This window comes from Scomber scombrus, chromosome 3, assembly GCF_963691925.1.
Source record: "Scomber scombrus chromosome 3, fScoSco1.1, whole genome shotgun sequence".
NCBI lineage: Eukaryota > Metazoa > Chordata > Actinopteri > Scombriformes > Scombridae > Scomber > Scomber scombrus.
In genome coordinates, this window is record NC_084972.1 from 19,316,377 (window position 1) to 19,341,390 (window position 25,014).

General features: G+C 40.5%; 3 protein-coding genes across 5 annotated transcripts; 2 read left to right on the plus strand and 1 right to left on the minus strand.

Moving 5' to 3' along the window:
• Positions 1 to 1,022: 1,022 nt before the first annotated feature.
• Positions 1,023 to 12,948, plus strand: pbrm1l (polybromo 1, like). Of its 2 annotated transcripts, none has more exons than XM_062442468.1 (30): positions 1,023 to 1,106; positions 1,426 to 1,607; positions 1,753 to 1,850; positions 1,979 to 2,126; positions 2,545 to 2,694; positions 2,913 to 3,029; positions 3,264 to 3,332; positions 3,459 to 3,557; positions 3,637 to 3,734; positions 3,849 to 3,940; positions 4,027 to 4,243; positions 4,436 to 4,577; positions 4,701 to 4,783; positions 4,972 to 5,251; positions 5,384 to 5,489; positions 5,996 to 6,635; positions 6,809 to 7,032; positions 7,128 to 7,313; positions 7,602 to 7,759; positions 7,851 to 8,087; positions 8,620 to 8,765; positions 8,882 to 9,039; positions 9,226 to 9,409; positions 9,509 to 9,716; positions 9,858 to 10,056; positions 10,139 to 10,294; positions 11,104 to 11,265; positions 11,629 to 11,693; positions 11,968 to 12,181; positions 12,511 to 12,948. In XM_062442468.1, exons 2-30 carry the CDS (start codon positions 1,464 to 1,466, stop codon positions 12,672 to 12,674), a joined length of 4,944 nt encoding a protein of 1,647 aa, XP_062298452.1. In that variant the 5' UTR covers positions 1,023 to 1,106; positions 1,426 to 1,463; the 3' UTR covers positions 12,675 to 12,948. The 2 variants fall into 2 exon arrangements, with proteins under 2 accessions (XP_062298452.1, XP_062298461.1); XM_062442477.1 differs by having other exon boundaries at positions 3,637 to 3,722.
• Positions 12,949 to 13,153: 205 nt separating this feature from the next.
• Positions 13,154 to 20,456, plus strand: stau1 (staufen double-stranded RNA binding protein 1). Of its 2 annotated transcripts, none has more exons than XM_062415242.1 (15): positions 13,154 to 13,320; positions 14,776 to 15,070; positions 15,476 to 15,597; positions 15,730 to 15,886; positions 15,990 to 16,146; positions 16,241 to 16,412; positions 16,521 to 16,616; positions 16,777 to 16,989; positions 17,080 to 17,223; positions 17,326 to 17,472; positions 17,561 to 17,636; positions 17,751 to 18,070; positions 18,178 to 18,300; positions 19,093 to 19,172; positions 19,653 to 20,456. In XM_062415242.1, exons 2-15 carry the CDS (start codon positions 14,878 to 14,880, stop codon positions 19,738 to 19,740), a joined length of 2,088 nt encoding a protein of 695 aa, XP_062271226.1. In that variant the 5' UTR covers positions 13,154 to 13,320; positions 14,776 to 14,877; the 3' UTR covers positions 19,741 to 20,456. The 2 variants fall into 2 exon arrangements, with proteins under 2 accessions (XP_062271226.1, XP_062271230.1); XM_062415246.1 differs by having other exon boundaries at positions 15,730 to 15,874.
• Positions 20,457 to 21,911: 1,455 nt separating this feature from the next.
• On the minus strand, positions 21,912 to 24,729 carry rdh20 (retinol dehydrogenase 20). Its single transcript, XM_062445193.1, has 5 exons — positions 24,277 to 24,729; positions 23,164 to 23,262; positions 22,817 to 22,962; positions 22,172 to 22,303; positions 21,912 to 22,035 (listed from the first exon to the last, which is right to left on the minus strand). Exons 1-5 carry the CDS (start codon positions 24,727 to 24,729, stop codon positions 21,912 to 21,914), a joined length of 954 nt encoding a protein of 317 aa, XP_062301177.1.
• Between the last annotated feature and the right edge of the window lie 285 nt (positions 24,730 to 25,014).

The following is a 25,014-nucleotide window of genomic DNA, read 5'->3' on the forward strand; positions in this document are numbered from 1 at the left end:
CTGTGAATAATTTATCATACAGCACTGACAAGAAACTCACAAGCAGCCCATATAAGCGCCATAGTTCAGTATGAATGCTGAAAATGCAAACCCCACAGTGAACGAGGACTGTTGTGTTTGAAGAAATGGGCCTTATGTGCACTTGCAAGTAATCAGAGCCGTTTTGCAGTCATTTTAAAGAGATGCTTACAGTCACACACTCCCACACATTCATGGGACCCTGCCCAAACTCCACCAAGGCAATGCTTGGCACACGTGAGGGGCGGGGCACATCAGAGGTGTATGAGGGGTGGTAAATATAGGGAGGCTGAAGGACAAAATACCAGTAACTCCTTAAAATGTAAAGAAATCAAACACATAGGTAGGACAGACCTATTAATACCAAGTGGTTTCTGCACCTCTCTGACAGTATCAACATTAAGCAAGTTTGTATTGTGTTGTAGTATTTACATTGTAAGATGTCCCTGTTATGTTCTCCATCCTATATGTTATAAATGAAGAGCATTGATAGATTACTTTTCTTTTAACTAATGTGAGACATACATTCGTTGTTTTTCTCTTGAATTTTTCTGTTTTCCTTTTGTCTTTTCTTCCTTTAAATGAATGAAAACCCTGCATTAATCTCACAAGTTTGTGTGTCTAACTATAAACTTGAACAATAATTATACACAAATACACGTTTGTAATTATTATTACATATAATTTTATTATATTATTTGGAGACAGCTAATTTTTACAAGTTGGCTCTTAATTTTGATCCTTTAAAAAAAGATTAGGTTATGCTACAAACGTTTCCACTTAACTGCACGCTTTTCATGTCCATATTTCTCTTTTTGTAGTAAACCAAACATTCTGCCCGTAATAATATATTATTGAGGATCATTTACGATTGATATAGGCTGGATCTGGCTGGCACATACTATTGGGTGTAGAACCATTCCTAAACTGTAGGGGGAAGCACTGCCTCAAGTGGCGCTTTCCTTTTCTACACACAAAAACAATACAACCTCAACTTCCGGGCAGGAGTTTTCAAACAACACTAGCTTGCTAGTTAGCCGTGACACATTTTCGCTCAGGGAACTACGGCAAACTTTACTGAGTTTTGGGTAAGATTGCATTTTGAAAGTGAATTTATTTTTGTTTGTTTACTTCCGTGCACATATTTTAAATAAAGTAAGTATATTTAGTTTCGCCGTGTGGTTGGGAAAGCGGTAAGCCAGCTAGGATAACAAGCTAACTGCCGCTTGTCTTGCTTTGTTTCATTCAAGCGGCGCTGACGCTCACCGGCTGAGTTTACACTTGTTCTACTTTTAGTCCTGTTATTGAAACAGAAGATGGACTGTTGTCGTTCTCTTTAACACTGATCGATTTCACGCCAATCCGACCAAAGTCCAAAGTAATTTTAACCTCATCTCATTGTTGCAGCTAGCGGGCTAGCCTGTTGTTGTTTAGACCAGTCAGCTATGTCTGCGAGCTCCAAGAGGAGAAGAGCCACTTCACCCTCCAGCAGTGTGAGCGGAGGAGGAGACCTCGACGATGCCTCCTCCTCTACTCCTGGAAGTGCCAGAAAAAGAAGAAGAACCTCCAATGTTCCTCCTGTAGACACGGTGAATGCTCTAGATGGGTTGATTAATCTGCGTTATTGGTGTTTTAAAAAATGTTCAATGGATGGGATCTCCTGTGGCTTCACATGTGTGTTTATGAAAATATTCAAGCTGGTATTAAGGATTTTAAATGATTTCTGCTCTCCAGATTGCTGTATGCCATGAGCTCTTCAACGCTGTCAGGGACCACAAGGATGACCAGGGGAGGCAACTTAGTGAAGTTTTCCTTAGGGTACCAAAGAGAAGGTATTGTGATTGAACGGCATGGATCAAGTTTAACTTAATCATATATAATATATAAAGCATAATGTACAGAATAGTCATATAAGGGAGATTATAGTAATGTTTGTGCTCTTGTTTTGTTTTTTTTCCAGGAATCAGCCTGATTATTATGAGATGGTGTCCCAGCCAATTGACATGACAAAAATTCAGTATAAGCTGAAGTCAGAAGATTATCAGGATGTGGAGCAGTTTACTGCAGATTTCCAGCTCATGTTCAGCAATGCCAAATCATTCTACAAGGTAGAGAGAAAATATTACTTCAGCACTAAACCTTTTTCTAATTGAATGTTCTTAAGCAAAAATGCCTAACATTAGCTGGTTTTAGCTCGTTTGGGTTTTGGATTTTTATTCGTATTAAAACAAAACATTTTAAGAAGTCACCTGGCCTGTGGGAAAGTATAGCTGATAGTTTTAAATATTTTCTGACATGTCATAGACAAGATGTTTGAGAAAACCAGTAGATTAGTAATTAAACAGCTCTGTTACCATTGCTATTATATGTTTATTAAAGGTAAATTTCATTTTTCTGACATCATAATATAGTTTAACGGGACATGTTTACCATTAAGCCACTCTTTCAAAAATCAGCAACTGTGTCTTCACATCCCTGTGACAGTCCTAATTGATTCCATATTCCTCTTTATGTTCATCCATCTAGAGTGACAGTGAGGAGTATCGAGCTGCCTGCAAGTTGTGGGAGGTATATTTGCAAACAAGGACTGAGTTTGTGCAGCCTGGAGATGGAGATGATGATGACGAAGATGGTGATGACATGATGGATACTCCAGGGATGTCAACTGAAGATGAAGTAAGTTTGTTTGCTCATTAGATGTATTGTTGCTGTCTTTCCAGCCTGAACAATTGTTACTTATGTGCTTTATTTATATATGTAGCCTATTAAAACAAAGAAAAATAACATCTGCATCTTTTTAATAAATACAATTTCAATCTGTTTCTCATGGAAAGTGTTTGTGTAATAAACCACTGTGCTGCGTCAGAACTAACTTTTATATAAACATCCTTTAGACCTCAACTGGCAGTTTGAAGGAGGTGTTAGAGCAACTCTTGGAGGCTATAGTGTCACACACTGATCCCTCAGGGCACCTGGTCAGTGAACTGTTCCAGAAACTGCCTTCCAAAGTGGTAAGTCCCCGAAGAGTTTATGGACCTCAAATGATGTCCTTAAAATTGTTACTCAGCCGATGAGACACTAATATCTGAATATTTACCTTAGCTGAACTTATAACTGCTTTTACTGTACTGTTGGCCTTTTTGGAAGTAGTGGTTACAGTCTTACTACATTTTTTATGATTTTATTTTATCAGGTTACAGCACTGCTCTGTATTTTCTCACTCTGGGCGTCTCTGTCTTTCCTAGCATTACCCAGACTACTATGCCATTATAAAGGAGCCAATAGATCTGAGAGCTATCGCTCAAAGAATACAGGTATTTAACTCACATACTTTTATGTGTGTCAGTCTTCTTAAAATTCACTTAATACAGAACATCAATCATTGTTGTAATAACAGTCGTGTTCTTTTCTAACGGCGCTAATTTATTTTATTTGCATAGATTGGATATTATAAGAGTGTCAATGCCATGGCCAAGGATATTGACCTGATGGCCAAAAATGCCAAAACATACAATGAACCCGGATCTCAGGTTTTTAAGGTAAACTATTTTCTTAGTCTTGATTTGTTTATTTTATGTAGAAAATCCAAATGTTAACAAATGTTCTGTTATCATGTAGGATGCTAACACCATAAAGAAAGTTTTCATCCAGAGGAAAACTGAACTTGAACACGCTGAACCCACTAAGTCTAGTCTTCGCATCAGGTATTCACTTCAGTGAGTTTTTAGTGTATTATTTTCATCATCAACTTCTGAAAATTATTGACTGAAAAGTAAATCCTGAGACGATCCACTTGCTGTGTTTCTTGTGTCTGCACTGTGCCCATTCAGAAATCGCAGGTCTGGTCAGGGGGATCGACTTTCCGGCGTCAGCGTAGCGCTTCATTATGGCTCAGAGAGTGAGGACGACCCCATGCTCTCTGGTAAGTATCAGCATTTTAGGCAGCAGGAAAATGTACTTCGTGTTAATGTTTAAAAAAATAAAATTTTACTATGCGAATGTTTGTAGGCTCTGTGTGCTATGACGAAGGCGAGTCGGAGGCTGAGAGTCAGAGTTCTAGTATGGAGATGGGCAACCCGATCTTCCAGCTGTATGAAGCTGTGAGGGGCGCCAGGAACAACCAGGGGCAACTCTTTTCTGAACCTTTCCAGCAGCTGCCCTCTCGCAGGGAATATCCCGACTATTATCAGCAGATCAAACAGCCCATCTGTCTGCAACAGATCAGGTTAGGAAAATCATTCAGTCGATTTGGACAGTATTATTTCGAGAAGCAAAATGGAAGATTGTTCAAAAATAAGTCAGTCAATTTGATTGATTGGAATATTTCATTACATAAACTGTTGAATTATGAGCTCACACTGAAATATTTAGTTTTGGAGGACGTTCAAATCTTAAACAGCCTTTTGTTTCTTTTTAGGGCAAAAATGAAGAATGGAGAGTATGAGAGTGTGGAGCAGATGGATGCTGACCTCACTTTGATGTTTGAGAATGCAAAGCGCTACAACATGCCTAACTCAAGCATTTATAAACGGGCCTTAAGGCTTCAGCAGATCATGCAGGTAATGACTTCTGCATCCTGCTGCGTCAGCTTGTGCTAGAAGACGTTTTCACTCCACAGTTATGTCCCAGAAAAAGATTAGAAATGTCCACTGAGTTATCGGTCTTTTGATCTGTTTGTATAGGCAAAAAAGAGGGAACTTCTGAGGAGAGATGATGATGGAGACAGCATTCTGTCATCTGATGCAGGGAGCATCAAGAGAAAAAGGTATGAACATTTTTTTCTCTCCTTCTGTCAGTTCTGCTTTTGCATGCATTGCTATTTCTGAGAAGCCTGAAGATGGTTTTTCAAGACAGCAAAATACATCAGTCCTGATTTCTTGGTTTTCATGTTCTTCTTTTCATACTCCTGAGATCAGCTGTGCTTATAGTTGTTCTACTTTGCCTCTTTTCAAGTCACAAGAAAAACGTCAAAAAGAACCGAATGAAAACCCTGTATGCTTCAGTGACTGAGGCGAGGGAGGCAGGCACCAATCGCCGTCTTTGTGATCTTTTTATGGTCAAGCCATCCAAGAAGGACTACCCTGACTACTATAAGGTTATCCTCGAACCGATGGACCTGAAGACTATTGAGCACAACGTTCGCATTGAACGCTATGCCACAGAGGAAGCTCTAATGGATGACATGAAGTTGATGTTCCGTAACGCCCGGCATTACAATGAAGAGGGATCTCAGGTAGGATGTGTGTGTGGGAGGGTAAAAAGCACTGATAAATTACGCAACTTTCATGTTTGCTATTAATAAAGCACAGCAATTGTTACTTGTGCTGTATTTTTCTGACTCATCTATTTATTTCTGTTGATATAGGTATATAATGATGCTGACATTCTAGAGAAGATACTGAAGGACAAGCGCAAGGAGTTGGGACCTCCGCCTGAAGAGGATGATTTGGGATCTCCCAAATTGAAACTAAGTATGTTTGATCATACCACTGTTTTTTGCATGTTTACACTTAACATTACTACTGACTATTTTCTAAACACACTTTAATATTTGAAAAGTGTTATTCCTAGCTTGAAACATGCTGGAGTTGACTAATTCATCACAGTAAATTTGTCTGTGTTTGGTGATATTTACATTATTGTTTTGTAGAACAGTGCAGACTTTTGAAATTATTCTGGTATTAATGTAACACTGGACAGCTGCATACACACTTCCAAGTGGAGGAACTTTGTTGAATTGGTAACCCAATGAGGGGTCACCCCTTATCTCTTGTGCCTACCATCAGACCAGGTTTTAACCACCCTGTTATACCATCAATACAATGGCAACTGTGAAAGTAACCACTAGTTGAGGATACTATTGGGTTGAAGAATTCCGTGGTTTCATATTGCTATTGGTTGCACTGTGTCTCAGCGTTACTTATGTTGTTGCAAATATTATCTAATGTAATTAATTCTATGTGTTTCGTTTCTCTAGGAAAGAGTGGTGTTTCTCCAAAGAAGTCCAAATACCTCACCCCTCTCCAGCAGAGGTTAAATGAGCTCTATGATGCTGTGCGAAACTTCACTGACCGTCGAGGTCGCCGCCTGAGCACAATCTTCCTCCGGCTGCCGTCTCGTGCAGAGTTGCCTGACTACTATGCTACTATCAAGCGCCCAATCGATATGGAGCGCCTGCGAAGCCATATGGCAGCAGGCCGTTACCAGGATGTAGAAGTTCTGGTGGAGGACTTTGCTCTCATGTTCAACAATGCCTGCATTTACAATGAGCCAGAGTCTCTGATCTATCGAGATGCTCTTGTGTTGCACCGCGTGCTGCTGGAGACACGCAAGCAGCAGGAGGGAGGCGAGGACAGTGGGGCTCCTGCTGTGGGACCTCTGGTACGAGAGCTGATCAGGAACCTGTTTGTGTCCATGATGGGTCACCAGGATGAAGAGGGCAGATGCTACAGTGACTCACTGGCTGAAATTCCTGCTGTGGATCCTGCTGCCCCTGAAAAGCTACCACTTAACTTTGATGTCATCAGAATGAACGTGGAACGTGGCCGCTATAGGAGATTGGATGTCTTCCAGGAACATATGTTCGAAGTTCTGGAGAAGGCAAGGAGGCTGCACAGGTATGCATACATTTATGACTATCTCAGAGGCTGCACCGGAAAATGTCATGTGTTGGCTCTGTTCAGTCTATGTACAAAAACAACATTTTCAGAAAGGGGTTTAATTTAAACCTCACAAACAAACGGCTAAAATGTGCACCAATGTTTACATAATGTCCTTTTTGCATTTGCAGGACTGACTCAGAGATATTTGAGGATTCAGTGGAACTACAACAGTTTTTCATTAAGATCAGGGATGAGCTATGCAAGAATGGAGAAATTATGCTGTCCACTGCACTCAACTACACATTAAAACACCTGCACAGTGATGTGGATCAGGAAAAGAGGGAGAAAATTCCCAAAGAGATTGAGGAGGACAAGGAAAAGAAGGGGGATGAAGAGGAAGAGGAGAACAAAGGTATGTGAGCTTTGTTTTCATTATACACAGTTTGAGGAGTATAATGAAATGTTGATGTGACGGTAATTTGAAATAATTATATTTCTCATTCAAAGAGGGTGCAAAAGCAGATGACCAGCCAGGAGAGGCTTCAGAGTCTGAGTCAGAGCGGGTGTACAGTCAGGACTGCAGTTTTGAAAACAAGACCTACCGTGTGGGAGACTTTGTCTATGTGGAGCCGTCAGAGCCAAACCTTAAACCACACATTGTCTGTATTGAACGTCTGTGGGAGGATGAAACAGGTTACCAAATCATTACTTTTTTGGCAACATTTTTTATTCATATAAATCAGCTGGACACAAATCAGATATCGGTGTACATGTATGAAACATATGTTCTGTCACAAGTTATAGGACATAATGTATTCTGAGAACGAATCAAATTATGTCAAATACAGAACTAATCAAATCAATATTTATCATTATGATTTATTTTATTTAGACAAGTTGTTATCAAATATCAAATGATTTCAATTGTATTTTTGTGATTTTATTGCTAATATGACCTTGACTTTGTCTTTTTGTGTGAAGGTGAGAAGTGGCTGTACGGCTGCTGGTTCTACAGGCCCAGTGAAACCTTCCACCTGGCCACACGCAAGTTTCTGGAAAAGGAGGCCTTCAAGAGTGACTACTATAACAAAGTGTCCATCAGTAAAGTCCGTGGCAAATGTGTGGTCATGTTTGTGAAGGTAGGTCTCCCAATGGAATCTGAACCACACAAAAAAAATTTAACGCAGGGATCTGTTGACCTACTCATGACTTTTTTCCTTGTTTCTGTAGGATTATTTCAAACTTCAACCTGAGGGCTACAGAGCCGAGGATGTCTACGTCTGTGAGTCCCGCTACACAGCCAGGAACAAATCATTCAAGAAGATCAAGATATTTGCCATGCCCCCAAGCTCTGTGAAACTTGCCTCTCGAGAGGTGCCGTTGCCTGTTGTCCGTGTTGCTTCCATGTTTGCCAAGCCTGACCAGGAGACATTCTCATATACAGACAACAACAGTTATGTGGACAAGGTGAGATGACAATGTGTTTTCAAGGGTTTAAATATGACATTACTATACATAATATAGCTCTACTCTATAATTACAATTTTGGCCTTTTTCTGTGCTGCTTATAATCCAGTGTGAGGGCTGTTTAATTTATTTTCATGGAAAATGGGTCATTGTAGCAGCAAATAAAATGACACAACAAAGATAAATTGTGGGTTCAGATAATTGTGTGATCTGACGCTTTAATTTTTAGCTACTTTTGGACTTAATCCCAGGATGTCTGCTGAATCAGGATGCTGTAACCCACTAGCCAAGTTCAGTCTTACACATCTGTAGTCAAGTAAAAAAAAAAGAAATAGAACATAGAGTGTTTTGTCGCAGAGTAAGAACCGTCAGTTGACCTCGACTACAGGGGATTAATTAACTCGTAGATGGTTAGCAGGCCAGTCACGACAAGGAACCAGCTAGCATTCAGAGTAGTTAAAACCAAGTCTAAAAGTTTGTCACATATAAACAAACACCTGAGTCCTTTTGTTGCGCATGTTTATTCATTTAGGAGAGAGAGGATGTCCCCATGGAAATGAGTGGAGCTGAGACTGGTTGTCAGCACTATGAGCAGTTGCGCTACAACAACTTGTGGTATAAAGTGGGAGACTGTGTTTACATCCAGTCGCATGGTCTATCCAAGCCCCGGGTTGCCAGGTGAGTGGAAGTTTATTTATGCTTCCTATCGTTGACATGGATTATTATATTGGTTTTATATGATTATGATGGAGTCATTAACTATTGATTACATTGCTCCCTTGTCTGGGCTGTAGGATAGAGAAGCTGTGGGTGCAGAATGGAACTACTTTCTTTTTTGGACCCATCTTCATCAATCCGGAGGAAACCGAACACGAGCCCACAAAGATGTTCTACAAGAGAGAGGTGTTTCTGAGCAACCTGGAGGAGACATTGCCCATGACCTGTGTCATAGGTACTGCATTCATACTTCTTGTGAACCAGAACATCCATCATGTACAGAAACTAAATTTTTACCCTGCCGTTTTTTTTAATTTAGGCTACAGAGTTTGAGTCCCAAATACTTGTTATAATGGTTGTTCATTAACTGTCATCAAATGTCTTATTTACAAACAAGTTTTCTCCTTCTCTGTGCTCTCAGGCAAATGTATGGTGTCCTCCTTTAAGGACTACCTGTCATGCAGACCAACCGAGGTTTCAGAAGAGGATATCCTGCTGTGTGAGAGCCGCTACATCGAGACTGAGAAGCAGATGAAAAAGTTCAAGGGGCTAAAACGTTTCTCATACTCTTCTAAAGTGGTGGAAGATGAGATCTACTATTTCAGGTCAGTAAGTTAAGCAGAACACTGATTCTGATTTAAAGCTTAATTTTTTTTTTGCCCAGTCAGAATTTCTGTTTTCTCTTGTACTGGTACCATGCATAGGAAACTAGTAGTGCCACAGAAGGAAGCGTCCCCCTTTTTGAATAAGAAGATAGAAGAGCTTGAGGTTAAACTGGCAGATATTGAGGATGCAGATGATGATATGGAAGACATGGATGAGGAGGAGGAGGCTCCAGCTACACCTTCTATGCCTCAGATGCAAACCCCAATGACAAGTGATATGGAAATCATGCCATACACACCTTCCCAGGTACCCATACATCTCCAAAGACACTTCTCCTGAACCCCAAATCTTATGTCCAAAGGCTTCAAAGTCCTGTTCCTAATATTAACACGCAACCCGTTTAATTTTTAACTAGTCTGGTTAACTTTTTTTTTTTTGTTCATGAAGTCCACACCTAAAGTGAAGGGCCTGTCAAAGAAAGAAGGGGCCAAGAGGAAGATCAACATGAGTGGCTACATCCTGTTCAGCAGTGAAATGCGGGCAGTCATCAAGGCTCGACACCCAGATTTCTCCTTTGGGGAACTGAGTCGACTGGTGGGCACCGAGTGGAGGAACCTCGAGGCTTCCAAGAAAGCAGAGTATGAAGGTGAGAGGAGAAGATGTGATTGGGTGCAAAAGCTCTTTGGTGTGAAGTGAAGTCAAGACATAATTCTTTCTGTATGTTGCAGAACGTGCAGCCAAAATAGTGGAGCAACAAGAGCGTGAACGGCCACCCCAGAAGCAAGTGTCCCCAAGAGCAGGTACCCCAGTAGGGGCACTGATGGGGATGGTGCCTTCGCCTAACACTATGGGCATGATAAACCAGACCATGACACCTGTGTCAGGTAACCCCTCTCAGAGACAGCACGAGTGCTTGACAACATGGCAGCAGGGAAATGAGTCTGGACTGTTTACGGACCGTAATCTTCTAGTTTTCTAACCATTAGAGACTCAAAACTACATTCTTAAGCAACATTTTTCTTCTTTTGCTGCTGTTTCATTTTGTTTGTTTTATAGTTTTTATTATCATTAGCTTCATATGACCGCATGAATAACTTTATTTTTTGTTTAACTTTCATGCCTGTTTTGCCTGCTAACATTTTAAAGCCCATTTATATCATCGGCCCCTTTCACACAAGAAACCTTTAACATCACCAAGTTGGGCTATTTTAGTCAGACGGCAGTTCTTCATTCACTCATAGGTCTCTATTATGGCAACGTTTTTTCTGGGTTATCATGACCGTTGATTATTTTCTGTGTTGGCACAGCTGAGGAAAAGTAGCAAGTTGGGGAGAAAAGGAGATTTTTTGCAGAAGTTGCATAAATTATGGACTTCAAATCATATTGTTTAATCATTTAATCATCTGATCAACTTAAGTTATGTACAACCATCATCAGTAAGAAAAGAAAATGAATATGCTTTACCCGGGATCATTTCTGCTTTTGTAATTATGAAAGTTAAGTAGAAATATTTTTAGATATTTGAATATTCCTTTGAAAATCAGCTCGGACACATAATGCCACACCATTTATTGCTTAAGGTTAATGTGTGAAAGGGGCCGCTGTGTACAGAAGTAGTGCATGTTATTTCATAGTCAGGTGCATGTCACTTATGCATGGTTATGTTGTCCTCTCCTCGCCCTCTTCCCCCAAGGCATGATGGGAGCTTACGGCCCACCTTACATGGCCATGCAGGGCCCCCATGACGGTTTGTTGAGTTTGGCACCAATGCCACCTCATTCCGCCGGGGGCCCCCACCTGCCTCCTCACCATCTCCAGCAAGGTATGCCTGGGTACCCTGGCATGCTTCATCAGGGTAAGGGCCACTGTCCCAGCCACACCTGCTCAGTCACATCCAGTCGTGTCTCTCCTGCTGGAGGGGGTTTACCTGGTCCACAGGCTGCACAGCCTGATCCACTCACACAGCAGTCAAAGTTTCCCACACTTCCCACACCTTAAATATACAGGATCCACATTTACACATGTAATGCATGTGACACCACTGATACCCAACAACTAACATTCAACTAAAGTTCCAAAACTAACATTGCATACAAGTAACTGTAAAACCTACACTTTTACACCTTTACACATTTGTTTTGGCACATGAACATAAAGCAAACCATCACAAGTTCATAACAATTACCAGACAGAAATTATTATTATTCTGATTTAACAGGTATGATGGGTGCTGGTATGAATGGCATGGCAGGAAGTCCAGCATCAGGAAACTATATGCAACAGGTGAGCCCTGCTTGGCCCTGCAGTTTTACATACATAGTTCATATACTTTTGAAATGTAGATGAATTACTTGCCATAAATACTGATAATTTTGTTGCCTGCATAATCCATCAACATGCTGGTCATCTGTGCTGCAGCCACAGTGGCTTTAATGATAGAGCCATGTGGCAGTTATGACTAGCATGCTGACATGGTTTATGTATTTTTTTATTTTATAATTTAGTATTCCACATATTGGCCACATGATAAGAAAAAAAATGTGTTTTTCCACTTCAGCCTGGGATGTACAGCCCAGGACAGCTTGCTCCTCCACCGTATCCAGGGCAGGGCCAGTTAGGCCAACCTGCACACCTACAACCCACCTCGCCCATGTTTGTGGCTCCACCACCAAAGACCCAGAGGGTGCTCCACTCAGAGGCCTACCTCAAGTACATTGAGGGCTTGAATTCAGAGTCTACCACTGTCAGCAAGTGGGACCAAACACTCAAAGGTGTTGTGCTGTGTTTTGTATTCATATTTTTACTTGCTACTGCTCAGGGTCATCTGATTGTCTGTGTGTGTTTAGAAGCCTCAATATTAACAGAAATTAAACATTATACAGCATTTTCAGCATGTGATTTAATATTGATTCAACATTATTTAATGTTTGCTGTTATGGTTATATGATTACTGTTCATATTTAAGTCAACAACAGTGTATAATAGATAGATGCATAGATACAGATTACTTAATCATAATTGGTGTTTTTCATAGCATGGCTGTTATGGAACATGACACTGCTCACAAAAATAAATCAAGAACCATGTCTTTCTATGACAGCGCAAAGGCGAGATGCTCACCTGACCAAAGAGCAAGAGAGCCGCCTGCCAGCTCATTGGCTGAAGAGCAAAGGAGCGCACACCACCATGGCAGATGCACTGTGGCGCCTGCGTGACCTGATGCTGAGAGACTCGCTGAACATCTGCCAGGCGCACAACCTCTAAACTGCAGGACGCATACCACTTGTAACCAGCTCACTCACTCACTGCTCTTTCCCTGAAGCGACAGTTTAGGAAGGATTATAGACCATAGAAGCAATATTTTATAGTGAATCATGATGAAATTTATATTTATTAGCTAGCATAATGAGCTTGGTAGTTATTTGCGTGTGCATTTTCTTTTTTTCTTTTTTACACCATGGGGATTAATTTAGCTGCAAAACCAGTGTTTTTGGCCGATTGATACTACCAAAATAAAATTCCTAACACCATGTTTTTATTCTGTGTGTGTGTTTTATATTGCTTTAGCTACCAGTCACTCTTCGTGTGAATGAATGAGCATGTGTCAATGACCAGTTGCACATATAAATCAAGAGAAACGCGCTAAAGGTGCTTCTCCACCGTCCACTCAATCCTGCTTTATTCTGGAATCAGTACCCGTGTTTGATGTCACTTCCGGAAGAGAGAATCCAGCTCGGGCCATTCTCTTTAGTGTTTGCCCTGTCTTCCCAATGTCCACCTCCTCGCCGCCCGCATTTTGATATAAAAATAACAAAGACTGACTCTTGAAACTGGCCACTAACAAAAGCAAACGGCACTAAAGCAACGTGTCCTATGGAGTAACTAAAAACTGAACAAAAGGAGCGACGAGGTGAGGCTTATTTCGTGCAGTGACTTGACGAGGGTTAGCTAGCTTAGCCAGCAGTTTGAACGCCTCTTCAGACTAACTGGGTGAAAAAGGAGCTTTGCTTTAGTTAATAAACGAGTGTTAGAGACTACCACTTTTGGGCTGAGAGTACATCCTCCTGAAGATACAATTGCTACTGTCAATGAAGTGATGATATTAGTTTCTGCAGAGGCTGTCCCATTATCTCCATCCCTGATTCTGTAGCTAGTTGGCTAACGTGGTCCTATTGGGAAGCTTTTAGCCACCCGGCGGCCTGACTTCATCAGAGACAGCTAATGACTTAGTGACAGCAAATGTGTTAGATATGTTCACACATATCGTCAAACCATTAGGAAATGTACGAGCCTAGTTAGGTGTAAGAGGCATTACCGTGTCTGCATTTATGCGAGCAGTTTAAGCCCCGTTTATACCAGCTAGCTTGTATCTTGTTGAAAAACTAGCTAATATTTAGGTTAACGTTTTATCAATGAGTCAGGCTTGAAAACCTTAAGTGGCATGATGTAGTACATGTTTAAAACCACTGCATGCGAGTTTTAGTTGTATTCTATCACAGTTTGCAAAGGCTCAAACGGCCCTCAACACTGTGATGAACACCTCCCAACCCTGCACCTGAAATGAAAATATAATAATATAAGTCATATAATCATTTATCTGTCATTGTATCAATTGCATCCTTAATTTACACATGATGTTAATGAAGAAAAAGGCATAAACCGAGCTCTCAGTGTTTGTATTGTTTCAGCTAATGCAGGCTTGGCTCTATCAACACGTTATATGCAGTATTGTCCATGCCACTGGTGACACAGATGAGTGGTTGTCCGCCTTGTTTGCTGTGACTGATGAATAATGTTGCGTTTTTTAATGTTGATATGTGGGCTGACCTGTGTTTGGACTCTACAGTCGCCACTGGTTTACGTTTTTGCATATTTTCAGATACTTTAAAGACCTGCGTGACTATTATGATGCAGTGAAGCAAAACTTGAAAAGGGCTGTGCTGTCATTAATTGGGTTTGTTGTATATGCATTAATTGTGTTGAAGTCACACTGAAATGTTAACTGCATAATGAACTCTGTCAGTGTGTTCACAGATCAGCATATAATTGCTTTCAGATACTCAAGTCTTAATTTAACAATCATATTCAATGAATTTCTGAATTGTTTTCACACTGTCTGAAAATGTTATCATAAATCTTTGTCCATCATCTTTGTTTTGAGTGATGACATAATTTCTACGCACCTGTCTACTAAGTGTGATTGGCAGCAGACGGGGCCCCTGTCACGTGCACTTTTGTTGCTGGGAGCTCCAGCAACTGTCACCCTAAGTTGTTTAGAAGACAACTGAGTAGAGCAACCTCTGCTCTCCTTAGAATTTAGATATCTGCTCATCTGTGTTACTTATTTTATATCATCACTTTCCAGGCAGAGACCATCAGACCTCAATCAAACAGTTCCCCACACCATTTCTGCACTGCAAAATTAACTAAACTTCAGCCTACCATTAACTAAACAAGACCAACAAGGATGTCCCAGCTCCAGTTTCAGTGTCCAGCTAGCCCCATGCCCGCTGCTTCTGCCCCAATGCAGCTAGGGCAGCCACAGCCTGGCTACAGTATCCCTTGTGCCTCAGGCACGCTACCCTCGGAGAGCGCCAGCCAGCCCATCAGGAACTCCGCTCTCCCTGCGGGCTCAGCTACTCCCTACAGTACCACCACAGGTTTGTCCTTTTTGCTGGTTTGTTCAAAAATATAATTTTTCATATTGGCATTTGATTATTTTTTAACAGTGCTATGTTTTGTTAAGCCACTTACATTTCTGTTTGCACATATCACATTTTCCATAAAGGTTTGCAGAATTGTATAGTGTGTATTTGTTAAAGTCACACTTTGTTGTTCAAACCCCTCCCACATATTGTACTGTCTATGCAGAGCTTATATATACAGTAGCTGCATCTGAAATATTTAGGATTTAATATTTATTGTTTTCAAAGGTATTTCATTCCTCGCATGTCTTGCTGATGTTTGTATTTCCTGTCAGATATTGGGATGAGGAGCAACCTTTTGTGTTAGTGGCCATACCTATTTGTTTAGTTGTGAGTATTTAGGATCTTTTTTTGTTGCAGTATCTAACATGGCAAACCCTAAAGAGAAGACCCCCATGTGTTTGGTGAATGAGTTAGCCCGTTTCAACAAGATCCAACCTGAATATAAGCTACTTTGTGAGCAAGGGCCAGCTCACTCCAAGGTATGATGGGAGTAGCCTTTACAAACAGACCTATGTAGTGTTTCCATCTGTGCTGTTGTCATATTTTTATCACAAATTCATGCTAGCAACGGAGAATCTTATCATTTTTCTTGTGGCTCTTGCATCTGTCAGATTTTCTCAGTGAGGCTAACACTGGGAGATCAGCACTGGGAGGCAGAGGGGACCAGCATCAAGAAAGCCCAGCATTCCGCTGCTGCATCTGCCCTCGATGAGACAACACTCCCCAAGCCCACCATGAGGACACCCCGCAACACAGGCAAGAACCCAGGTGGGCTGCTCCCACTGGTTTGGTCGCAGTCTTTTTCTAATGCTTGTTCAAGATTTGCAGAGTTGACTCATATATTTTCGTCTTGGGTTTATTGACCTTATAGCAGATGGCATAACGCATACCATGGAGTTGAATGCACTATGTATGAAACTTGGTAAGAAGCCTATGTTTAAACCCATCGACCCATACCCGGGGATGAGACCACCAAACTTCAACTACAATGTGCGGGCTCCAGGGCCTTACCAGCGCTCTATGCAACAGTGAGAGCATTCTGCCATTTCGTTTCATCAAGTCTTTTTCAGGGATGGAAAAAACGATTGCATCTGACAGTTGACTATGCTGATGTGTGTCCAGGTACTACTACCCATTTCCTCCAGTTGGACCAATGATATACCACATGGAACTATCAATTGGAGGCCAGCAGTTTATTGGGAAGGGACGCACGCGGCAGTTAGCCAAACATGACGCTGCTGCCAAGGCCATGAAAGTGCTGCAAAAGGAGCCAATATTGCAACATTTGCCAGTGGTGAGAACAGATGTACACAGTCAGCATGAAATAGTGCTCGAAAGCTTTTGAGCATGATTATCCCAGCTTATTGCTTTTCTTTTTTAATATGTTTTTTGCTCTCGTCAGATGAACGGAGAGCCCGAGGAAGAGAATCTCAACAAATCAGAAATCAGTCAAGTGTTTGAAATTGCACTTAAACGCAACTTACCAGTAAACTTTGAGGTGATGTATAAATGTATTTGCTATAAACCTTGCATAAATATACTGTACCTCAAGTCAGTAATAATTAGATGTTTAACTGAGCCCAGTTTCTTATCCAGTTTAATCATAAAACATAAGAGCCTCTCAACATGCTAATTTGTGACATCTTGGTGTTTTACAGGTTTTAAAGGAAGAAGGCCCCCCACACATGAAGAGTTTTGTAGTGCGTGTTATAGTTGGGGAGTTCACTGGAGAGGGCGAGGGAAAGAGTAAAAAGATTGCCAAGAAACTGGCAGCAGCAGCAGTACTGGGGGAGTTGAAGAGGCTACCCCATATACCCAGTGTGGAAAAGACGCTGCCTCGCATCAAGAAGAAACCTAAATCCATCATCAAGGTAATAAAACCCACTGAGCTGAAATGAGGATAAATCAGCACAGAACCAAAGACTCTTCACTAAGTAATGTTTAACCTGTCTTGCCAACAGCTGCAGACAAGCCCAGAATACGGTCAGGGTATGAACCCTATCAGCCGCCTGGCTCAGATCCAACAGGCCAAGAAGGAGAAGGAGCCAGAGTACAGCATGGTGACAGAGAGAGGTCTACCGCGGCGCCGGGAGTTTGTCATGCAGGTGAGTAAACTGCAAATTAAACATGACTTCTCTGCCATAGCTTTTTCATTTTTCACCTTTTCAGTTATTTGATCTGTGAACATGGCATACTTTCTGGCACAGGTGACAGTGTGCGGCCAGTCTGCAGAGGGTATGGGACCTAGCAAAAAGGTGGCCAAGAGGAACGCAGCAGAGAAAATGCTGGAGCTCTTGGGATATAAAGTGCCTCAGCCTCAACCCCCGAAACCGGCACTCAAAACTGATGAGAAGGTACTTCTAGACATTTATTAAGGAAGTCTAGTACACATGGCAGACCAGATCCACCTTGATGTATGTATATTGTGTTTGTAATATTCAGACCCCAGTGAAAAAACCTGGTGATGGGCGCAAAGTGACCTTCTTTGAACCTGGCTCTGTAGAGGATGTGGCATTGGGTGAGTTGTACTCTTGATAGGGATCTCCTTTACCAGACTCCCAGTCAGTGCTCATAGAGTACAATGTATTATTGTATTGCTCTTAATTGAGGTCCTCTTTAAAACTCTTTGAAGGTTCCAAGGAGGAGGACTTCCGCCTGCCTTACATGAGCCACCAGCAGCTGCCTGCAGGGATCCTGCCCATGGTGCCTGAGGTGGCTCAAGCAGTCGGGGTCTGCCAAGGATCCCAGGCCAAGGACTACAGTCGAGCTATGCCCAACCCAGGAAAGGCCACAATCACTGCCATGATTGCCAACGAGCTGCTTTATGCAGGGACATCCCTGACTGCTGAGACTATCCTAAAGAACAAAAATAACTTGACCCAGCTGCCCCACGGACCCCTCACCAGGCCCTCTGAACAACTCAGCTTTCTTTCATCTGTGCAGGGCCTGCAGGTAACCACCTGCATATGGTGCTTTGATGTACTTTTAACTTGTGTGCATGCATTCCTTTGGACTAAAACATGGTTAAAAAAAATTGAAATATTTCATTTTGCTTGCAGGTGGAATACAAAGATTTTCCTAAAAACAATAAGAACGAGTTTGTGTCATTGATTAACTGCTCCTCCCTGCCCCCGCTCATCAGTCACGGGATTGGGAAAGATGTAGAATCCTGTCATGATATGGTGAGTTGTTGTTTTTTTTGTTTTTTTCAAAGCTACAGAATGTATCCCTGCAGTTTAAAATAGTGACAGACTTATGTCTAGAATCCATCTGGTAAAATATCACATGAGAGAACATCCCAGAGTAGGAATTATTATAAATTAGAAATTTAGGAGTGTTTAAGTTAATAAATGAAGCAAAGTTGAAGCATGTTTATCTTGATGGCAGGGAGCTTCATGAAAAATACCAGCAGATTTATTATCACTTAGTATTCCATTGTTATGAAGGCGTATTTTGTCCACAGTCAGTATTGCGTCCCTTGCTCAGAACAAAGCAGTGCCAATATGACTGCTTATCTGATTTTTCTTTTATTTCCTTAGGGCAGTAGGAGAAGCCCTCAGAGGTGATCCAGTTTACTTTCTCAGTGTGCACACCTTATGAGCAACTGTGGATCCAGAAAGAGAAGCATGCTAGAAGTAATTTTTTTAAAAATAAAAACATATTTCCCAACTGTTTTCAAGATGTTTCAGGAACATACAATGAAGTGACTTTATCATATATCTTTAGAGGATAGGTGATGCCAAGTGAGGGTGACAAAAGAAAGCACAGTTTAGGTCAGGCTGATGTATGATGATGGCACACAGAAGACTGTAGCACAGCTGTTTCCATAGTAGAAACCGTACACACTGCTACTACCTGGACTTTTTATTGAAGAATACCTGCTGCCACGAAAATGTGCTTTTGACTTTAGAGAGTAGTAGTAAAGTGAGTAACAGTTCACTGCAGTTAACTCACACTGTTCTTCACCACTACAGGCTGCTCTGAATATATTGAAGTTGCTCTCTGAGTTGGACCAGCAGTTAAATGAGAGAACAGGAAACGGACCAGTCTCTGGGTAACACTTTTCTTTACTTATGTCTGTGTTAACATTAAGACTTTTATTCCACTGAAAATTAAAGGAAGTATTCAGAGTAAAACTGTCTTACTTAAACATTAAATAAAATGACTTTCTCTAAAATAATTTCTGTAGTTTGTAATTTACTGGCATTTCCTACCACTTATCCAGGTGATGCATTTTTCCCAGTGATATCCTTTTATTTTTGGAAAGTAAATAGAAGACTCACCTTTAATTCCAGTCATATACTTGGGTAAAACTTACTTGAATACCAAAAGCATATAGTAAAATATTCATGCTTTCAACACACTTATTTAGATTTTATGTTTTACATTAGTCTTTTTATGTGTGTAAAAAATGTGTTAACACTGGACAGTTTATCAGATCACATATGTAAATGGATTCCAGGGAATTATCAGATTATCAGAATATTATTTAACTATTAACTATAATTAATTAATCTGGTTTCATTTTTCACAGCTGTGGCAAGCAGGAGATCGAAAGTGATCTGCACCTCAAACAGGCTAACTCAAGCACATTGGCACAGACGCTGGATGGCACTGTTTAGATGATCAGGTTTGGTTGTCTGTAAAAGCACTAGAGAAAACTCAGACACTGTGTTCTTAGTCTGTTTTAGACGTCCACAGGATGCTTCAGGCACTGTACGCTCTAAACCATCACTGTTCATATCCATTGTTTCCCAAATGTTCACAGTTAAACAAGATTGATTGTGAAAAAAAGTTTCTCCTTGATGTTGTTTAATTGTACACATTATTTATTCTTTCGTTGCTTTGTAGAAAAAGTAGCTGCATCCTAGTCAATGAATTGGGGGGGTTTACTTGGTGAAAAAATAATGAAGCGATTAACTGTGAACTCTTGTTTTGTTTTGCCTAGAACTTGGTTCCTCTCTGTGAGACCTGCTAACTCTTGTTTTAAGTGTTTTATGTTTTATCTCCCACTGAGGTAGTTCAAAATCTAGTTAAGGTTTGAACCTCATCTCTGTCTAGGGTGCAGCTGGACACTGGAAACTCTGATTTTCCTAGAGTGCTTTATATCAACAACCACAAGTGAAGTGTTATCGACATTACCATGTAGGGCTGGGAAGAATTTGTTACTAAATGTAGCGTGTGATGTAATGTGATGTTGTCTCCACTGTGTGTGGCAGGGAAGTTTCCCTTTGGCATCAGTTTCCCTGATGCTTCCTTTTCCTCCCTCATGTCAAACTCCCTTCTCTCTCTGCTCCCCATGGTAATTAAAATTGTGTGCTGTTATGCACAAAACAAAGATGGGTGTCATCTTGTCTTTTTCTGTCTGCTAATGCTGTTACGTGAAAGGGTTTAGGATATAAGATGTCAGTGGTTTCATGTTAGGTTGGTAAAATGATTGTCTAAATGTTTTACAAAAATCTGTTGTCAAAATTAATTATTCCAAGCAGATTTTAAGTATAAACTAATGACATGGGTTATTAAAGTCCAATTTGACACATTGGAAGAGTTTGTTTTCTAATTTTAAGTATGACAGTGGAACACTATTGATTGCACTAAACATCAATTAGATTAATGAGTTACTTTGTATACAATAGCTATATTGTAATATTATAATAAATAATGTAAACACTGTCAACCATATCATCCAGCCCTGGGGTTTTTTTAGAGGTCAGATCCATTCTGATGCTGACAACACATTTTTTAATTATGAAAATGTCAAAATATTGAAAGCAAAGGTGTCTTTAAACACATAATTTAAAAACCAAAAAGTCAGCTATTTCTTTTTTCCGATAAATGGGTTAAAACAAGAAAAAATGAAAATATCTTGCCATGGAAAAGCTGAGTATTTTTTGTTTTAAGTCTTGCTTGTATGCCCCTACAAGCTCATTCTGGGGCATTATGACGTCATTCAAAGCACAACATTCTTGGGTTACGCTTAAGAAACACTTCATCGTTAGTCATACTTTCTTCCTTGCAGGAAATATTTTAGGTGATTACAATCTGCCGAATCTCAGCTGTCATTTGAGATTAGCTACACTTCTGAGCATGTCTAAAATTAGCCACTGCAAGCTCAGTTTTTAAGAATTGGGGTTAAAAAAAGAAAAGTATGTTTCATAGCCATTATACAGGTGGATCCTGTTCCTAATACCCAACTCTACATAGTGTTAGCATCATTGTACTGTTGTGTTAGTCAGCCTGCCCACTTCTTTTTTTTTTGTTCATTTGTATGTCTTCTTCAGTTTAACAAAAACACAGTGCTGCACACAAATGATCTGTTCTGGCCAGACAGAACGTGTAGAGTCATTTTATTTTATGTAAACATCATACAGGACTATATTCTGGTACATCATTAAGTTACATATATTAAAGGCACTTCCCATTTTGGTCAGTCAAGGATTCAATCACTTTCATGAATGTATTCGTTTCCCAGGTTTGTACGAGAACAGTTGGAATAGACTTAAAAGCTTAATCTGATCATTATTGAAATTGTTTTGAGGGCTGATGACCACTTGGCTGAGTCGGCATCTAGGCTTCTGAATGATCAGTCTTACGATATAAAGTCCCTTCCACCTGACCTCTGTAACCTTTGACCATCCACATGTGATTGAATCCTGGCTGTAACTGGGCTGTTAGGCCCTCTGCTGTCCAGACAAGCAGAGGGATTTTTTTCTCTCTTTTTTTGCATCATCTGATTTCCATTCATTTTAATTTAAGTTTTTTTTTCTTTTTTCTTCTTTTTTTTTAAGTTGTCTTACAATACAACTTTAGTGACACCATTTGAAAATTGTTTCTTCATGGTATCAATGAAGGGGTACATGCACTTGTCAGACCCCATGAAACGATACACAACTGCATTGGATTCCCATGGCAATAACCTGAAAGAGAACAGAACATAAACTCATTGTCTGCAGGATACTGGATATTAGCTTTAAATCCATGCAGATACATTTATGAAAGACATTTTCAAAATCCTGCAAAGAACAGGTATCAGTCAGCTGTCTTGATACTCACGCTCTAGAGAGGAAAGGCAGATAGGTGAGACGCGGGATGCACACTAATGGCTGGTTTATCAGGATGGCATTCATGGCCTGCTCAACACAGTATTGGGGATCCAGAGGAGGCAGGAGCAGTTCCACTTCCTCCCTATTAGAGGCACCAAAGGACAAAGCCTGTCACTTATTAGTTGGTAGAGTAAGCCCATATTCCAGTCAGTATTCAACACTAAGACAGAGACCATTGTTGCTGCCAATTATAATTGCAGCCAATGCAGCAAGTATCACATTTAGCTCAAAAAATTAATAGAATTGCCCCAGTTTCATATTTCAGCATTTCAGAACGACCAATTAAAGAAACCTTTTATAAGAAATACATTGTACACGTAATAGAAAACAGCACCCAGGCACTCTAGGTTGAAGGAACATAATGCCAAAGTTGATTATTATTTATTTGTAATTTGCAGTTGCTTTTTTTTAAAGTGTAAAAACATGACATGTTTTGTTTTTTTTAACTTAAGTTAACAACAGAATAATGGATATGTTCAAATTACAATCAAATGTCTTACAATATTTTCAGATTGTATGTTTGTGGTTGAATGTGATTAAATGTGATGAATTAAACATAGGATAATAATATAATGTGATTATTCTGTTGACATACCGTATCTTGCAGCCCTCAAACATGCCTGTGTCCACAATGTAGGGGCACACAAGAGTAGTCTTCACTCCTTCAACCTCGTCAGCCAGCAGCTCATGGGCCAGAGACTCGTGGAATCCCACTGCAGCAAACTTACTAGCACAGTAATCCTGTCTCAAATGATAAAACACACACACATCAACACTTGTCTACAGTGTCATTACAAGTAATTAAATATTTATCAACCATTATATATAAGTGGTGTACTCAGACTGCTGAATTTGTTATTTGTATGAGTTACTTAATTTGACTGCAACAATAAAAGTGTCATGTCTTGGTGTTGCAGTGATGTTTCTCCCTCCCTGGTTCACCTCGACACAAGCTGTGCTGAAGAGGCCGAGGACGCTGGCAATCGTCACAATGTGTCCGTGATTCTGGGCCTTCATTTGAGGCAGGAAGGCCTTCACAGTCTGAGGCGCACACATACACACACACACACACACACACACACACACATATACATATTATGATAGTGCAGTAAGCCGTTGTTATACAGTACTATGAAGCAACAAACAGTAGTGACTTAAATGTTGCTCAATGTGACGGAAGCTTATGTTGCATGAGCAGCTTCACATTAAGAGGATTGATTTGGGAATCCAGTAGTCCACAGCGTGAAGGGGATAAAGCTAACGCAATACATTTTACATGTCATGTGGTGCATTATTTACAATAACCTGCTCTGTATCGGAGTTAATGATGGAAACCATCTTAACTCATACATTTTGCAATTCAAAGCTTTAAATCCATTTTTCCAAATGTCATTCAGTGCTGAGTCTGTGTTGGACTAAAAGGAGTGAATCACATATAAAGCAGGCCTAACTTGATTGAAAGACGAATGAAATAGTGTTTACAAATCATTTATCATAGTGGAAAAAGGGGGCACACCATCATAAGAGTCCAAGTCTCAGAGCATGCATGTGTTTAACAGCAAGACACATGTCATATTAACAAGACAATTACTCCACATCTTAAGTGACTAACTGCTAAACATTAGTCATGGTCAGAGGAAGGCCATATGATACTGCAATAAATGATATCTCTTTGAATGTATATTTTTGAATATACATTCAAAGAGGACAAATAGACAAAATACACAGAGCTTTAATCAATACTTGTCTGTCATCCACAACAAGAGTTCCTGATCAGAACACTTAGACATGACTTACTCCCTTATGGTATTTACAGAAGTATTGTTTTTTTCTGGACTAACAGATCTAAAAGACAGTTGCAAATAAAAGTGTCTGTACTGACTAAACATCCAAAAGCACACAGATATGTACATTGAAATCCATGTCCATATGTATGTCCTGCAATTTACAGAAAATAATATTCTTAAATCAAAAGCATCCACACTTCCTGTGTTGTCTTGAAGACGTTTCACCACTACTACACAGACATTCCCACTGTGACTTAAAAGGCCTCACCCAGAAGAGAGCATGGCAGTTGACCTTCATGGTCCTCTCCATCAATTCGTCTGGACAGTCCAACATACGTTGGCCAGCCACCACTCCAGCATTGTTCACCAGTATTGTAACATCCCGGCCCAGGTCCTTCCTCACAAGTTCTGCATTGCGATACACATCCTCCCTGTTGGTCACATCCACTGTGTAGGTGTATGCCTTACCCCCCATCTCATGCACCAGCTTGGCTGTCTGCTCATTGGAACTGCTGTTGATGTCCCACAGCACCACTTCTGCTCCATGCTTGGTGAACTCCTGAGCAAAGAGACGACCCAGGCCACCACCTGCTCCGGTGATAAGGACCAGCTCACCATCAATAGGCTTTGTACGTGGACGCAGGAAGATGCGTACAGTATTGCGCAGCATAAAGTAAATCACATCCAGCAGCATCATCTGGAGGTCCATTAGAAAAATCATTTTGCCCTAATTTCTGCTAAATATCTTGATTGCAAAAACTAATGTCTAAAGGGGATTTAACTTCACACCTATGTGTTTCCTACTGCCTAAAGTGTACAGACAGCCAAGCTGGTGTTTCCTTCTTTCTGTGACCCTCAGCCTCCATAGCGTTTTTAAACACTCTCCTCCCGGATTAGAGAAAATACTTTGAGCTCTTAATAAAAACACTTTTGTTGTAAGCTGTGAATGTATGCATTTTTCACCCTTACTGAGAAAAAAATAACGTGCTAGACAGTATTACAATGA

Coding starts and splice junctions, on each gene's coding strand:
- stau1 (XM_062415242.1), top strand. CDS start 14,878: ATGTCCCAGCTCCAGTTTCAGTGTCCAGCTAGCCCCATGCCCGCTGCT. Junction 16,990..17,079: donor AACCTAAATCCATCATCAAG/GTAATAAAACCC, acceptor TCTTGCCAACAG/CTGCAGACAAGCCCAGAATA. Junction 17,637..17,750: donor TGTAGAGGATGTGGCATTGG/GTGAGTTGTACT, acceptor AACTCTTTGAAG/GTTCCAAGGAGGAGGACTTC.
- pbrm1l (XM_062442468.1), top strand. CDS start 1,464: ATGTCTGCGAGCTCCAAGAGGAGAAGAGCCACTTCACCCTCCAGCAGT. Junction 1,608..1,752: donor ATGTTCCTCCTGTAGACACG/GTGAATGCTCTA, acceptor TCTGCTCTCCAG/ATTGCTGTATGCCATGAGCT. Junction 2,127..2,544: donor ATGCCAAATCATTCTACAAG/GTAGAGAGAAAA, acceptor TCATCCATCTAG/AGTGACAGTGAGGAGTATCG.
- rdh20 (XM_062445193.1), bottom strand. CDS start 24,729: ATGATTTTTCTAATGGACCTCCAGATGATGCTGCTGGATGTGATTTAC. Junction 22,963..23,163: donor TCAGCACAGCTTGTGTCGAG/GTGAACCAGGGA, acceptor CATTTGAGACAG/GATTACTGTGCTAGTAAGTT. Junction 22,304..22,816: donor TTTGAGGGCTGCAAGATACG/GTATGTCAACAG, acceptor TGCCTCTAATAG/GGAGGAAGTGGAACTGCTCC.